Below are 16,746 nucleotides of genomic sequence, written 5' to 3'. Positions count from 1 at the left end.
AAGAACCTTTGACTGAGATTTATAAGCGTTTTCGTATGACTTTTGGAAAACTTTTACATGAGATTTTCAAACGCAGCACATTATATACAACGAGGTTTTACATGATGAAAAATCAAGTTTGTCTCTTCTCTCAAATGCTGCGTGCAATGAGAGATGCTAGCCTCCAACTACCTCGCTTCAAGAGCTCCTCTTGGTCGGCGGATGGTCAGCGGATTCATCCGCAGCATCACTTCCGCACTTGGGCACTTACCTTCACAGAGTAGATGTATAACGTAATTTGAAAAAAAATCTCCGAATTCACTTTACATATATCTGGACTGAATACACGTTCATTCACACTTGAATTTAGTGCCAAGGCACGTCTTCAACATGCAGGGATGATTTGCCAGGTGAGGTGCCAGCCAGTTTGGAACGCACTAAAAAGTTAGCAGCAACTACAGATGGAGGGACACCTGTGTGACCTGACACAGTACAAACACACATGCACCTGTACACGCACAAGCATGCATGAAAGGTTCGCTGATGCAAGAATTTAATCAAAACCCAGTGTGTGCAGTGGAGAGATATGTAAGCCCCATGACAGAAGGAGTAAAACGTGAGTGAGGGAAGGAAAAGAAGAAACCCGTCTGGCTCCAGTGAGTCGTGCACTCTCGTTTTGTTCACATTTACATCATCATGTTGTACACAACAAATGTGCATGCAAGTCCATTAGCTTGCATACTTTCCAAATCCTAATTTAGAGAAACATCCACAGTTCACAGTGTAATGAATCAAAACTATATGACTAATACGTCTTCAGATGAGTGCTTATTGTGTAAAAAAAAAAAAAAAGATGAGTCATCCTAATAAGAGTACATGGTGATGAAAAACTGCAATTGCGTTCTCGGACACTCTAATCTCTAAAATATTACACTTCAGCACTAGCAGGCATACGTGTCAGACCTAATCTTTTAGAATAAATCAATAGGGTGATTTGCTGCTGGCTGCTTACACAAGACACCCCCCTCCCCCATTTTCTTTTAAACTAAATCATAATAGACGTTTCCCACCTTATGGTTGCACATCACATTAAATCTGAGCACAACTCATGGCCTATAAATATCACTGAGTATGTCTGCACCATTGGTAAAGCAAAATAAAAACAACAACAACAATAATAGGATGGATGGATAATAATAATAATAAAGTTTCCCCTTGTTTCTCCTTTTCATGTTAGATATGATTGTTAGCCATATTCAGATTTCTTTAGTAAGTGCCTGAATATAATACAGGACTGTCCGTACCTTTGTGTGATGAAGTGCAATCCTTCTACAGTTCTGAAACAGCCTAAAAATAAAAGCATAGTTATATATTTTAATAGGCTACATACTATGGTTTGTGTCTTTGCACATTAACATTTCATTTTAAACGTTATTATTATTATTATTATTATTATTATTATTATTATTATTATTATTATTACTACTACTACTATTATTATTTGTTTTTTTAACCATCCGTATCAAAATTCATCCACCTACTACCCACTTGTAACTTTTTTTTTTTTTTTCTGTTTCTCAGCTAACTTTGGGCGAGAGGCAGGGTGCACCCTGAAGTCGTCGCCAGTCAACCTCGGGCACATACTGACAAACAACCATTTACACTGCCATTCGCATTTATAAACAATTTAGTCTTCAATTAACCTACGATTCATGTTTTTGGAAGTAGTGAAAACAGTCCGTCGTAGTATCATCTGTGCGCCTGCGCAAAAGTGATGGTCACATGACGGAGAAAAACGAAAGCAAACGCCAATAGAAAGAGCATTTTGGAAGCAAGATAAGTATACTTCCTTACTCGCAATTTCTGTAGTTCCACCAATTCAAATATAGCGGAACTAAAAAGAAAACAACAACAACAACAACAACAATGAAGAAGACCAGAAAAAAAAACTTTTCGCGCTTCATTTACAAGTGTTTATTATTCGACGATAAAAAAAAAAAGAGAAGCATAGATTATTGTTATATGGCACTTTTGGTGTCTAAACTGCTTCTAGCTACTTCCGTTCACATACACAGATGTTTATCTTGGGCGTTGAGGTTATGGTCTTTGTTTTTGTATCGTAAAAAAGTTGTGCCCTACTAAAATTAGGTCGTGCTGTAGATACAATTGGAGCAGGAAGAAGTCAACTTGATAAACTTTGCATGTGTGTCAAGATGAGGTTGAGTGGTGCCCTGGCGTGTGTGCTCATGATTTGTACCGGGGTGTGTTGGGGGGACACCCCGGCCAACTGTACCTACGAGGACCTGCTCGGGACGTGGGTGTTCCAGGTGTCTAGCGGGGGCCACGACAAGACGGTCAACTGCTCCGCTGCAGGTGCGTTCTTTGGCCGAATTATATTGACAGTATGTTCACCAGAGGGACAGTATGAGTCCATGTATGTAAACGATGAGTTACAGCTATCGACGTGCTTCTTTTCAGTTTGGGAAGCACGTCAATGCTGTGAATAATAACGGAGTGCAAATAGGAACATAAGTGACTCGAGTCTCTCATACAATTCTCGTTTTCTTCAGTGATACCTGCATAAAATACTCAAATTCCGAAACTGAAACAATGTCATGGCAAAATCTTAAAACATTAGTAAAAAGCAGTGAAATAATAGCTGACAGGTAAACAACTTTAAATTCGTTTTATTTGTATTAATTAAAAAATTAGAATATTTTTGATAAAATGAAAAGTACATTTTGAAAGTTTTAAACATTTAGAACACAAAACATTTCACTTCCTATATATTTTTTTATATAGTACTGTACAAAAATTTTAGGGCATCAAAAGCATTGGTCTTCCTATAGGTCGCTTGCACATGTCGTCACTTCCGCCTCGGATTTCTCGTAGTCGCCATGCTGGGTGGCCTCCATTTACGTAGCGATTCGGTCTAACACGTATCTATCACGTTTGTTTTCTGCGTTTAAAATGGTACATTGTTGCTGCATCGTTGACTGTTCGAACAAAGCCAAGGGGGAAAATGGTCGGTCTTTTTTCCGAATTCCGAAAATAATTAGGAACCAGGGCCTGGAGACAGAGGAGTGCGGACTCCGGAGGGAAGTCGTTACTTTGGGCTCGTGTGTGCAGCGATCACTTTGTGAGCGGTAAGCTTGTTTACCTTTATTTAATGCATGAGGATTAATAACGTTTCGACCGCCCATATATGGGCAAGTTGCTTATGTTTTGGATTCATGAGCAAGCAAGTTCGGTAGTACAAGCTGGCTAGCGGACGTTAGCCGAAAGCTAACATCGAACATTTTCACCCAAGTAGTGCCAGTGCAAAGTGTTTACTGCTGAAATTGGATTGATTAGTCTTGGGCTTTTAATGCCGATAACATGTTTTTTGGTGGCAAAATGTATACTTGGAAAAAAAAGAGACAGAAGGGGCTGATGCAAGAAAACAGACCCCCGGGGGTGATGCAAGAAAACAGACCCCAGGTAGCCTACACATCATGCTAAAGAACTTATTCACGGCCACCCTACTGCGGTAAAATAACCAGTCTTTCCATATTTTATTTGTTTATATATTTGTTTATTTTAACAGGTCGCCCTGCGCCCGTTTTTCTGTCCTATCATCCCGACTGGGCTCCAACATTAAAGTTGGGTCCCAAGTTACAACATCTATGTCTCAGCCCAGTCGGTGCCAAGATATGAACGTGCACAGGAGAGACAAGCAAAGAAAAGACGACTCGAAGTGGCAGAGATTGTTGCAGTTATGCAGCCAGATGGCTCCAGTAACCTGTACCCTCAAGTACTGCTGACATCATTGACTCTGGTATGCCACTCAGAATTCATTACATGATATATTGTATGCATGAGTGAATGTATGTTTGTTTGTGTGTGTACACGCACCTTATATTTTAGAGACATTTGGAAGTGTTTATAGAAATAAGTATTTGCCTGTAGCAATGTTCATACATTAAAAAATGCAACAAAATGTGTACATTTCTTTTACACTGACAAAAAAACTATACTACTTTACTATATTAAACCTATTACTGGTACCGTATTTTTTTGTGATTTTTTTTCTTTATTTTTTTCTTTAGGGATCTCATGCCACACCGACTTGATTGCCAATGACATGATGGAAACGAAGGCGAGCATCAAAGCATTGGAGGAGGACAACATGCGACTGTTTGTTTGGCTAATAAAGGCAGCGTTTATACAAATTCTATTGTTGGGTTTGTTTACAAAGCTATACATAATACAAATGACAGGATTTGACTCAATGTGCAATATGGTCCCTCTTAAAGTAATGGCATAAATCTCTATTATTTCTAAAAGCACAAAAAATGAAGTGAATAATGATTAGATGTAGTAATTTCAGGGTTAAAAATTGAACTGTTAATTAATGTAGTTTATTTTAGCACAGGTGCCTACCATCCTGAGATGACGGTATGATGTAATGTTGATGGGGTACGCAATGACTTTCATTATGCTATGTACAGAGGAAAAAGTTGCTCTCTTTTAAATTTGTTTAATGTAAGACAAGTACCAGTACTGTGTTACAGTTTTCCCAATAATCCTTGTTTCACACTTGTCACAAAACCACTGTCCTTTTGGCAGTCTAGATTGGCACACTTCAAGTGATATCATTTGATTTTACAATCTGCTGCAGCACAAAAAAATACTTTACTCCGCGTCTTTGAAGTACATGAGCAAGTGGTAGGTGACAGCGGCTGAGCAGGAACACTGGAAGTCCACTGCTGATCTAGTAAATGCTCTCCCGAGCAGTTCAGGTAAGGAGGGGCCTTTGGGGAAAAAAAACTCTGGCTTTTCCAACTGGCCAAAACGAGCGATCTGGGTGGACTCGCTCAATCACACTTTGTCCACACCACAAAGTCGCAGAAGTCCGTCCAGTTAAACTCATCTGTGCCTGAATCTGAAAATATTACAAACATTGTAATGAAAATATGAAACATAGAATTAAATAAGAAACTACAAAAAGTAAAGCCATACATACCTGGTAATAATATTGGTGTTGTCGTGACAAGTGATGGGAATTGTTGCCATCCGGCACCAGACAGAAATTGGGTGTTGTGACAGCCTCCTTAACCGTGAGATCATAAGAAAAGCTGTCAGTATGCTCAGTAGTTACCATGAACACGTTTTATTGTACTGGAAACTGAAACGAAAAATACGTCCTCTGAGAGTGGTTAACCTTAACCATTTAGAATAAGTTGATTAAGTAACATGTAACTAGTGAAAGGGTAGCATTAAATTTAATTAAGCCACGGGGAGGCTGTGCAGTTACTTTTTATTCTTATACGCTCTGCCATATTTGCCTGTTATAAAATTGTTAGAAAAACCACATCAGCTAAACCCAGCTGTGCATGTAAACACAATGATAACAGGAAGCCTGAGAACAAATCAACATTTTTGTGTGCAGAATTACCAACACCATGTGGTTTACTTACGTGCAACAGCAACAGTTTCTTCTGATGCGATGTTAAAGTTTACACTCTGTATCCACCCGCTTACAAAATAATTGTAAGCCTCCAGGGATTTGTTGGCGTGTTATGGAGCATGTTGTCAACACGAGGTAGGGAAAGATGTCCAGAGATGTCACATTTGGCCAGCAAGCTTTCTCCGTCAAAAAAAAAATCACCCTTGGTCAGGACGTAATTAGGATCAATCCCGCCACACAGAGACACCTTCTGCCTGTATCGTTGTTTTTGATCTTCCGGTAAATCGTGAAAATACTGCGTAAATGACATCAGGTTGATAAGCTCTACCGTGTAACTCACGAGTGTACCTTGTGAACCGGCGGACACCCAAGATGGCGCCCGAAGGAAAAACTCCCATGATGCATTACGATGTGCAAGCGACCTATACCAGTTATCGATAACAGGTTGAAACCTGCCCTTATTTCAAGATATCGAATAGAATAATGGCTATTTCTGCAATAAAAAAAAAAAAATCTATACTGTATTTGGATATAGGCCTTAAAAATGTTGCCTTGTTTTTTGGGGTAAATTTAATTTTAATTTCAAGTGGTGTCGGATTAGGTCTTGATACTCTATAGTGGCGTACTGGGATCGAGCTGAAAAAAAAAAGTGCTATCAAACTCAAGTCAACTCAATGTGCTTTACACAAGCAAAGACACAATCACAAGAAAAGACAACACCTGCAAACATCAACAAGCAAAACAGTTAACAACATTCACAAGCAAAACAGAGAAAATAAAAGGGGCTAAAAAAATTACTTGAACATACATCGCATCAACTACCTGCCATACAGCACTGAATGTGGCCTTATATTTTGCTAACTTTCCCACATCTGATGAATAAAGTGACAGTATGTAGGATTTGTGCCATGATCTGCCATCTAGTGGTGAACTAATAAAATGCAACGATTTTGAAGCACACGCACTACGGTGCCTCAGAGAGACCAAAAGCCAATCACTAAATACTACCAAGATTTGGAGTGAGCGAGCGAGCAGTACCTAGTGTGATCGGTGAGCAAGAGTAGCTATTTAGAACTTGCTGGAACAGCTAACAAAAGTACTAACTGGGCAGCTAACAGCAAGAGAAGCTACCAAAAGCTAGAGGGACACAAGCGGCAGGAGCCTGAATAAATGGATTCAGTGATGATCGCTAACAGGCCTCAGCTGTGGAAGCGACGGTTGACCCATTGGGTCCGACACTAGCTGAAAGCACCACATAGGTTAACTACGTTCGTGAAGTTCTTTCCCTTCCGGTATCAGTAGCAAAATGTTGGCGGCAAAACATGTCAGCCTCCTGTAAGACACAGCACAATTTATGTAATATAATTAGTAATTACTAGACCTACAGTTATATTAAAAAAAATGTACATTGATGTGATAGAACTTTTTTTTCAGATTTAATTTAATAATGGGTTTGTTAAAATGAATGAATTATTAGTTCACCGCTAGGTGGCACTAAATCTTACACACTGTCACTTTGATGCAGACATAAGACAGTTGTCCTTGTGCTTTTCAGCCACGAGTGAGAGCATGGTGACGGTCACCCTTGAGAAGCTGTCTGTGGCTAAAGACGAGCTGGGAAACAGCGGCTTCTTCACCCTAATCTATAACCAGGGTTTTGAAGTAGTCATCAACGGCTATAAGTGGTTTGCATTCTTCAAGGTAAAAGATGCACCTTTGTTATTGTGATTGAATCATTTATGTTGTTGTCAAGCTGACATTGATGGGGTAGAACCAATCCGTGTCTTTATACTACTTTTTAAAAAGGCCTGATGCCAATCTGAGTATCTGATTTCATGTTTATTTATTTTTTTATGGCGTGTCATTACACTGCCAGACACGTGAATTTGAATTTGTTCCTTTTGAAGTGTAAATTCAGCCGAATAGTTCAACTAGTTCTTAACTCATTCACTCCCAGCCATTTTCACAGAAGCAATCCTGTTCGCTCCCGGCTGTTTTACTGAATTTTGATTGATTTTGCAAGGCCCACAGAATATTGTGTTCAATTACTATAAAAGCATGGAACCTATCAAAAGAAAGATTAAATTCTCTTCTTTCATCAGGAAAAAAAGTTAAAAAAAAGTTTCTATCTGTTTTTGTTTTGCAGCAATTAGCATTAGAAGAGAGCTAAGTTTAATCAGTTTTCACAAATCTATTTAGTAAGTAATTTAGCTTTTTTTCTAGATGGCCCTGGTTGATCTCCTTTGCTCTGCTCCCACCTGCTGGCCGTTTATGTAATAATTACCATTTCTGCAACCGCTCTTTGCAGTTGAGAGGCTACATCAAAGCCTTCTGTATGCTCTAGCATAAAAAAAAACAAAAAACAAACTTATAAATACGTCTTTGGGACACATAAAACATAAAAAAAAATGTATTTACACGTTATTGGGAGCTAATGAGTTAATAAATGTCCTGATTCCTCAAGGTTCAAACTTGTCTTCCTCCAATATGCTATTCATGAAATATTTTCATCCTCATCATTCAGTTTCAGCAACTTGACAAAACATTAATGTTTTTGCTTTGTCTCATATGACGCATGATGCATGTGTAGAGGTCCCTTTTGACTTCAAAACCCATGTGATTGCTCAACTTCCTCCTTGTCTGCTATTGGTTCCCTTTGCTCATACAAAGACATTTTATTTTCATAAATCCTTAGCCACATTTTACATTATTTCCCCAAATCTGTTTTAAGGAAATGACTTCAACTTCAGTTTTCCTCTCTCTCTCTCTCTCTCTCTCTCTCTCTCTCTCTCTCTCTCTCTCTCTCTCTCTCTCTCTCTCTCTCTCTCTCTCTCTCTCTCTCTCTCTTTCTCTTTCTCTTTCTCTCTCTTTTTTTTTTTTTTTTAAGTACACTGAAGAGGGCCCGGAGGTGACCAGCTATTGTGACCATACCCTACCAGGATGGGTCCATGATGTCCTGGGCAACAACTGGGGGTGTTTTGTTGGCAAGAAAGTGAAACCAGTACCACCACAAGTTTACAATAAACCAGTCTTGAGCTCCAGGTAAATGATACTTTTACAAAACTACAAAGGGCACTGAAACCTAAATCGACTCGCCACAACATTGTGATCACTTGCACAGTATGATGAATCAGGTTTTAATGCCACTTTGGCCGCAAGTCATGGAAATCTGAATCACCAAGTTCCTTAATATCAGTAATCTGCATAGGGCAGTGTTCACCATTCTTTTTGAAGCTGTGAGCTACATTTACGTCTTGGGTACTGATAAATGTAAAAGGCCACCAGTTTGATACACACTTCTGAAATAGCACATTTGCTCAAATGACATTTCATAATGTTATTATATGCTGTTATTAATAATGAATGATATTCATTTCCATGAAGACTGATCCTGAAATTTCTCACAATATTTAGGAAACAGATAAATATCAATATGCAATTTATTTCTATACATTTCTGCCACATTTTACAACATTCCTAGGAAATCACAGTTTCTTATCACTGGTAATTGCCACTTTGGTGACCCCTGGCATAGAATAATCATTGCCTTGATTTAATTTAATTTAATTTGATTAATTTTGTCTCCACCCAGTTTCTGTGTCCTCAAGTGACTGCTGTCAAATGTAATGGCAGCATAACACAAAAATAATGATTTTCTTTGACTCATGATAAGTTTTGTTTTACACCGCATTGTTCGGCTATATACAAAAGGTCCCTCTACTTTTTAGAGACTGCTGGCAAAATCAGATAAAACTTTTTTTCCTACCCAAATGTCAGTAAATGTTTACGCTCATTGTTCAACTACGTTTGAAGTCTTCGCCCGGCGTGATGACGCATCCCTCTGCATGATTAATGCAATATTTCCTTCGGCGAGTGTGCAGCAGATCTGGAAAGATTGCATAAAATCATCTGTGTGATGCTGTTTATTGTACAGCACATCAGAAGTACGTTTCCCTTTAGCAATAGTGCATTCATGTGCATTCTCGTGAGGGGACGATGGATTTTTGTCTCATTGACAACAGGTGAATTTGACTTTGTGGAGAATTTGTATGAACGAGTTATCTCCTGCAATATCAAAAGTGCTTTTAACTCAAGATATGATCAAGTGACACAATTGAGCCTCAGATGACCGTATGACTTTCGCGTTGCTGCTTTGCTTCACATGAAAGCCGAGTGCTTGCAGCAGTACAGGCCCTGACATTTTTATCATCACCTCAGGCTCCTCAACAGGCCATTTACACCAAACCGGGGCGTCATTGAGTCCATTAACTCAGCACAGAACTCTTGGAAAGCTGTGTCCTACCCAGAATATGAGACGTACTCACTGCAAGACCTTCGCTACAGAGCAGGAGGACCCGCCTCCCGCATTCCTGTGTGAGTTTTTACTCTTTTCACATACAGTCGAAAAACAACCAGCACTGATTTTACAGTATGACTACTTTGCAAAATGGGATTAACACCAAATAAAATACATTTTAAAAATCCATTTCGCTATGCTATTTTGTCATGGTGGGAGACTGTTAACAGGGGTAACAATTTTGGTGTGGTTCTCAAAGGAGCACCAGAAGGTTGTTGTTTGGTGCTCACAAACACACATGATGTCTCACACGTGACCCAGCACTCAGTATCTGAGAAGGGAAGTGGGAAAAACCTACACTACTACAAGTTGTCACATTGTATCGATGTTGACCAGTACTTTGGGGTTGTGAATAAGGTGTACTTCCGATGCAATATATAATATCTAATGCTACAAATAATGTGGTGTTGACCAATTAGTATGGTCCACATCATGTTTAACTTCCGGTTTACTTCCTTGTTTATTGTCCTTGTGTAGTTTTGAGAAGTATGTTCAGTTACGTGTCCTATGATACGCCTCATACGACTCCCTTTCTTCAGCAACATAATAAAATAATTTGCACTATAGTGTGAAAAGGCGGGCGGCACGGTAGTCGAGTGGTTAGCACGTCCGCTTCCCAGTTCTGAGGTCTCCGGTTCGAGTCCAGGCTCGGACCTTCCTGGGTGGAGTTTGCATGTTCTCCCCGTGCCCGCGTGGGTCTTCTCCGGGTACTCTGGTCTCCTCCCACGTTCCAAAGACATGCATGGCAGGTTGATTGGGCGCTCTGAATTGTCCCTAGGTGTGCGTGTGAGTGTGGATGGTTGTTCGTCTCTGTGTGCCCTACGATTGGCTGGCAACCAGTTCAGGGTGTACCCTGCCTACTGCCAGAGCCAGCTGAGATAGGCGCCAGCAGCCCCCACGACCCTTGTGAGGAATAAGCGGTCAAGAAAATGGATGGATGGTGTGAAAAGGCCTCAACACTAACAGATTGTCAATTGTTCAACTGGTCTTTAAACCTGGGATGTGTGCTTTTATTGACATTACTAATATACGTAATTATTTCAAGTCACCACTCCACTGTTGACTATAATAGTGTTTTTGTAACTCAACGGAAGTATATGCTGACGAAAACTACAAATCATAATTTAAAAAATGAATCGTAGAGTGACTTTTGGGACACCTTGTATTTATATAGAGTATATTTTTTTGATGTGTTTCAGCCATGTTCGCCCTACGCCTGTGACAGCCCAAGTGGCCAAGTTGGCAGCAGCTCTACCGGAGCACTGGGACTGGAGGAACGTAGATGGCATAAATTTTGTCAGCCCTGTGCGAAACCAAGGTGAACTCTCGTTTCGTACTTGAAGTACGGTCACCTTCGTTGCTTATTTCTTTTTAAATTCTAAGGATATACTGTATATAATTTGTGTTTAAAATATAACGAAATATCATGTTCTGTTAGCGCAACTCTGGGAAAATGAAGTAAGAAGATGTATTTGGTGGAAATCTTGCACGTAGACGTGCACAGCATGGCTAGCAGCAGACGCTGAGCAGCAGCTTGCTCGCCTCCCTCCTGGCAGCCCCGACTCGTCTGGACGCTCTCTTGTGTTTCTGCACAGCCTGGTGTGTGAGTGGAGGGATTAAGCGTGCTGAGTAGTTGGAGTGTCTGAGAGCAACTCTGCAGGGCTGTGCTTTAGGATCTGGAGAGGGCTGGAGTGTTTGACTAGAAGCCCCCTAAGCTACTGTGTCGTACTGTGGCGCTCAAGCCTGTAAAGTCAGGTGGACGGATGCTCATTGACGGTTTGCTTCCATTCACAAAGGAAAGCGAATGTTTCTTCACATCCTCTTTCTGGTTTTGCTTGTCACTGCTTTGACCTTGTTTTTTTCTGCAAACTATTTTCTTATGAAGAATGATGGGTGTTGTCCAGTTTTTACTCTGATTAATATCACTAAATTGTATAGTAATTTCTTGCTATATACCATACAATAATCTTTAAAGGGGAAGTAAACATGAAACATTTCTTAACAATAATATGTTATGTGTGACCTCAATAGTTTCAGCATGACATTGTGATTAATATTACATTTGTAGAATATAACTTATCCAACAAAATCCAGCCGTTTTTCTCCATCTCAGGGGGCGGCCATTTTGCCACTTGCGTTCGACTGAAGATGACATCACAGTTGCTCAGGGCTCAAGCAACGACCAATCACAGCTCACCTGTTTTCTGAAGCTGAGCTGTGATTGGTCGTTACCCGAGCAACTGTGATGTCATGTTTACTCGACAGCAAGTGGCAAAATGGCCGCCATCTGATATTGAAAAAAATTGCTGGATTTTGCTACTCATATTACACTTACTCAATATTAAGCTGAATACCATATTTAGACTAGTGGAGCTGAATCGAACATATTATTGTCAAGAATTCTTTGGGGTTTGACTTCGTCTTTAAAGCCTCATTTGACTTATACAGATATTTTGTTCTGGAAAAACAAACAAACACATCCTTTTTTTTCTAGCCTCGTGCGGTAGCTGCTACTCCTTCGCCTCCATGGGAATGTTAGAGGCTCGCATCCGAATCCTAACCAACAACAGCGAGGCTCCCATACTCAGCCCCCAACAAGTGGTCTCCTGTTCTGAATTTTCCCAAGGTATGGGAACTGTTTCACATGCATGTTACAAAACAACATTACCCAAGATAAAGTAGCACTGCAATAATATGTGCGCTAAGTGCTAAACCGAAGATCTTGAAGTTGGTATTAACTCAAACCCAAAAACATGTAAACATTCACTCCCAAAACATATTTACACTTTTTTTTAATGCAAGAACATACAGAAGACTTTGATGCAGCTTCTAACATGAAGAGGTGGCTTAATGCAATGGCAGTTATGACAAAAAAATGGCCATCTGGTGGCAGTAGAGTACAAGAGATCAGTCAGAGCCATGCTGCAACAAGCTCTTTTTGTCAAAGTTTCACCAGGAATGTGAATAATGATTACACTTAGCTATATTCTAATGATAATTGCTGCAAAACGGAAACAGATACAAATATACTTTTTTTCCGATTAAAGAGGAGACTCCAATCTTTCTTTTGGTAGGTTCCATGTTTTTATAGCAAGAGAACACAGTATTCTGTGGTCTTGCAAAATTAGTCAAAATCCAGAAAAAACAACGAATGGGGTTCCTTTGAAAACGAGGTAATGGATGCATTGTTGTGGACACAAGCAAATGACGTTAGATTGTATTAAATGTCACATCTTTGACCTAACTACGGCCTCAACTATTTCTAACTATTTCTTCTTCTAACATTTCAGGTTGTGATGGTGGCTTTCCATACCTGATTGGAAAGTACGTCCAGGACTTCGGTATTGTGGATGAGTCCTGTTTCCCATATGTTGGAAAGAACACTCCCTGCGGTGTCCCTAAAAAGTGCGGCCGCACTTATGTAGCAGAGTACAGTTATGTGGGAGGATTTTATGGCGGCTGCAGTGAGGCTGCCATGATGCTGGAACTGGTCCAGAATGGCCCTATGGCGGTGGCCTTTGAGGTATAAACTAGTCTTTTCTCCTTCCAAGTACAACGTTCGTTAATTGAGAGCCAGAAGATATGGAATGGGATTGCATTGTACATGATGCTGAGCAGGTATTCTGTCACAATAGGCAAGAGAAGAGTAACACAACTGCAGTCTTGTACAGTATAATGAAGTGATAACTCATGTGCTTTTAGTGAAGTCCGTTGGCACCTAATGCCTAAGAAATTATATTTTTTGATTTTCAATCACAACATGAAATCCATCCATCCATCCATTTTCTTGACCGCTTATTAAAACAAAATGGATTTAAAGCAAAATAGCCAATGTAAAATGTTACAAAGAATAAATATGCTATTGTAGTGTTTATTGCGACTTGCCCTAAATCCAAAACAAGTCACGATTCCTTTCACTCTATGCACAGGAAACCAACCCCTTTTAAACTTGGAAATCTGAACTGCAAAGTCAAAAAAAAAAAAGGACCTCAACTTCACCGACAGGTTTCAATCTGACGTCACTCAACAATGGCAAAGAGCGTGAATGGCAAAACATAATTTACATGATTCTAAACATATTTCTATTTCTTTATTATAATGTTAATTTAGTTATTTGAAAAAAAGTAACTTTACGTAACCCAACGTTGTTTCGTGTTAACCAGAACAACACACAATTGATCAGAATCAGCCATCTTTGTTGTTTTCATTTGCTCAACGCTTTGAGGTCTTAACTTCCAAGTGTGTTATGTCCGACTTCCCACCTTCCTCGAATGCAGCATAATTTCCGGTTTAGAAATACAGCGACCAACATAACTCATATTTCATAAGAAATTACAGCGCAGTTGTACCAAAGGTAACTTAAAATAAATACCGTGGTATCGGTCCTTTAACGTTTGTTTGAAGGTATCTTTGTCTTATGTTGCAATGTGTTCATGTCGGGGGGAAATCAGCAAAAATCATTAGATGTTTTTGTCCCAACCCAAGATTTTTGCCAATTTGTAAAGGGCTAATATCTCTTCATTGGTGTGCTGCCTTTCTGTGGTCATATGAATGTAAGTTATTTCTACTGGACTAGGAAGCGGAGCTCTTATGCATCAAACATTCTTTGCAGGTGTACCCAGACTTCATGCACTACAAGGAGGGCATCTACCACCACACGGGCATCTCGGACTCCTTCAACCCCTTCGAGCTGACCAACCACGCCGTTCTGCTGGTGGGCTACGGCCGCTGTCACATGACTGGCCAGAAGTACTGGCTTGTCAAGAATAGCTGGGGCACCAGCTGGGGAGAGAGTGGCTACTTCCGAATCCGCCGCGGAAGCGATGAGTGTGCCATCGAGAGCATCGCCGTTGCAGCCAAGCCCATCCCCAAACTCTAGAGGCTTTTAATTTTTTTTTTAGGATGCACTGAAGTGAGCTCTCTCATTCAAGCTCCATTATCACAGCCATCCATTATTTTTCAGTGCATGTATAGGTTGACAGTTTAATGACTTAACAGTATTAAATTGAAATCACAAGTATGCTGGTTAATTTTAGTTAGTTGTGTGAGCAACACCTTTAAAATTTGGTTAGGATTTTAAAACTGCGTATGATGTTTTTAGACACTGCACTTTTAGTGTGGGTTGTGCCTACAGATGTGAGGTTCTAATTGTGTAAAGGGAATGTTCAAGTGAGTTTGTAATATCTGCTTGTCAGGGTCATATCTGTCTCAGGGAATCACATTGGATGTGCTTGTCCAATTTGTCCTTCAATCAATTTTTAACCATTTAATGTATGTATGCCTTTCATTATAATAAAGGGAGATCATAATTAACACATCTCTCCAAGTCTCTGTTAAAAAACAACAACTTTTTTTTCACAATGTTGTGATGAAATGAACAGCTATGACAAATTACAGGAACACTATAAATGATGCAGAAAAATGCTCTCACGTTGCTACTGCCACCTGTGGCTGTAAAATGAAACTGCATTCCCACCTCCCACCCCACCTCTTTTTAAACATTTGAACATTTACTGAACATAGATGAATAATACACACATAAGTCAATACAATTTACACGTGTCAAAAAATATAATAAAAAAATAAAAGCACAAAAATAGCTCTGAGTTATTTTTGAATATTTCTATATGGATATTAATTACTAATTCATATTTAAACTGTGTTTTCATTTTTTTTTTTTTAATTTAAACTCTGCATTTAACATTCACAGCATTACAACAAACTGTGTTTTCCCTTCTTCACATACACAATGCGCACATGACGTCACAGCAGCGGACAGAGGGCGGGAAATTCGAACCCGAATCCTGTATGAAAACTATTGGCCAGAGGTTTGCAGGTGTTCCATTATCAACAGCTAAAGGCCTCAGTTTGCTTCTGCGACGGGCTCGCACGGGGGGGTTACGGCGTTGCTCCGCTCGTGCGTTTGCCTTCCGACTTGTGCGCAATACACATCACAATACACATCGGTGTCTGCTGGAGTTTCACACCAAGTCCCGCTGTCGCTATGGCTGGGCCGCCACAGAGTGGCGATTCCTCTGCATTTTATGACGGATTCAGGAAGTTCAATTTAATTCAGAAACACGAAACAAAGCCGGGGGGAGAGTAAGTTCATCACCGTGGCAATTAATTATTGCCAATTTGCACCGGTGTCGGCCGTAAACTCGCCAAAACACAACAGCCGTGCACTTAGCGAACACAGTTTTTTTTTTTTTGGTTATTGTTGTTTTCCGCCTCTCGTCCCAGGCACATATCCACATGCACAGCCGTGGTCTCCGAGCAGGGAAGTCGATTTGCGCCGCCAGTTGCCTTCACGGAAACTATCTGGGCGGGGGGCGGGGAGAGAGAGAGAGAGAAAAAAAAACGAAAAAACGCCATCGAACGGACCAATCAGAAGCGAGCTACGCCCCGCCATCTACGGCGTCCAAGGATTGGCGCCGTGTGCACGTCGGCCGGCCACGAGCGACGCGGCACTTAAAATTCATGAGCGCCGTAGATCATGTGATCGACGGCGCTCATCGACGCGAGAGCAAACGTGGAGGCATAAATTAGGCTTTATAAGGTGTTAATCTACTAATTAAAACAATGTTTCAATCATAAATTGTCAAATGAAAAGGCTATTGTAAAGATATTTTGGGGCAAATTGTTACAGAGTATATATATATATATATATACAGTGATACCTCGGCTGACGAACGCTTTAGCTCACGAACTTTTCGCCTCACGAACATTAAATTCGCGAGAATTTAGTCTCTGCTGACGAACTACTTTTCGGCGGACGAACCAAACCACGCGGTCGAACAGCACCACGGTGGCGGCCACAAGAAGCTGACGCACGCTCACGGCGTCCCAGTTCGTCACCCCCTTTCTTTTAGTGCGGACGCGGTTTGTGTTTGATAGACATTTTGAGTGTACTTTTGCTATTATGGGACCGAAAAAGACCCCACCACAGGCTAGTGTTAAG

At 40.3% G+C, this 16,746-nt stretch overlaps 1 protein-coding gene and 1 long non-coding RNA gene across 2 annotated transcripts; both read left to right on the top strand.

Annotated features, from left to right (window-relative positions):
• The first annotated feature begins 1,786 nt into the window (after window positions 1-1,786).
• On the top strand, window positions 1,787-15,098 carry ctsc (cathepsin C). The gene is made up of 8 exons (XM_077541745.1): window positions 1,787-2,352; window positions 6,984-7,129; window positions 8,316-8,470; window positions 9,647-9,802; window positions 10,985-11,103; window positions 12,280-12,411; window positions 13,076-13,308; window positions 14,398-15,098. The coding sequence occupies exons 1-8, from the start codon at window positions 2,181-2,183 to the stop codon at window positions 14,662-14,664; spliced, it is 1,380 nt and encodes a 459-aa protein (XP_077397871.1). The 5' UTR covers window positions 1,787-2,180; the 3' UTR covers window positions 14,665-15,098.
• LOC144033562 (uncharacterized) lies at window positions 2,705-4,190 on the top strand. The gene is made up of 3 exons (XR_013288007.1): window positions 2,705-3,125; window positions 3,566-3,796; window positions 4,068-4,190. It is a non-coding gene; the product is annotated as an uncharacterized LOC144033562 (long non-coding RNA).
• Window positions 15,099-16,746: the final 1,648 nt, after the last annotated feature.

This window comes from Festucalex cinctus, chromosome 13 (genome assembly GCF_051991245.1).
Source record: "Festucalex cinctus isolate MCC-2025b chromosome 13, RoL_Fcin_1.0, whole genome shotgun sequence".
Lineage (NCBI taxonomy): Eukaryota > Metazoa > Chordata > Actinopteri > Syngnathiformes > Syngnathidae > Festucalex > Festucalex cinctus.
The sequence above is the reverse complement of the archived record's forward strand: the minus strand, read 5'-3'. Positions and strand labels throughout refer to the sequence as shown.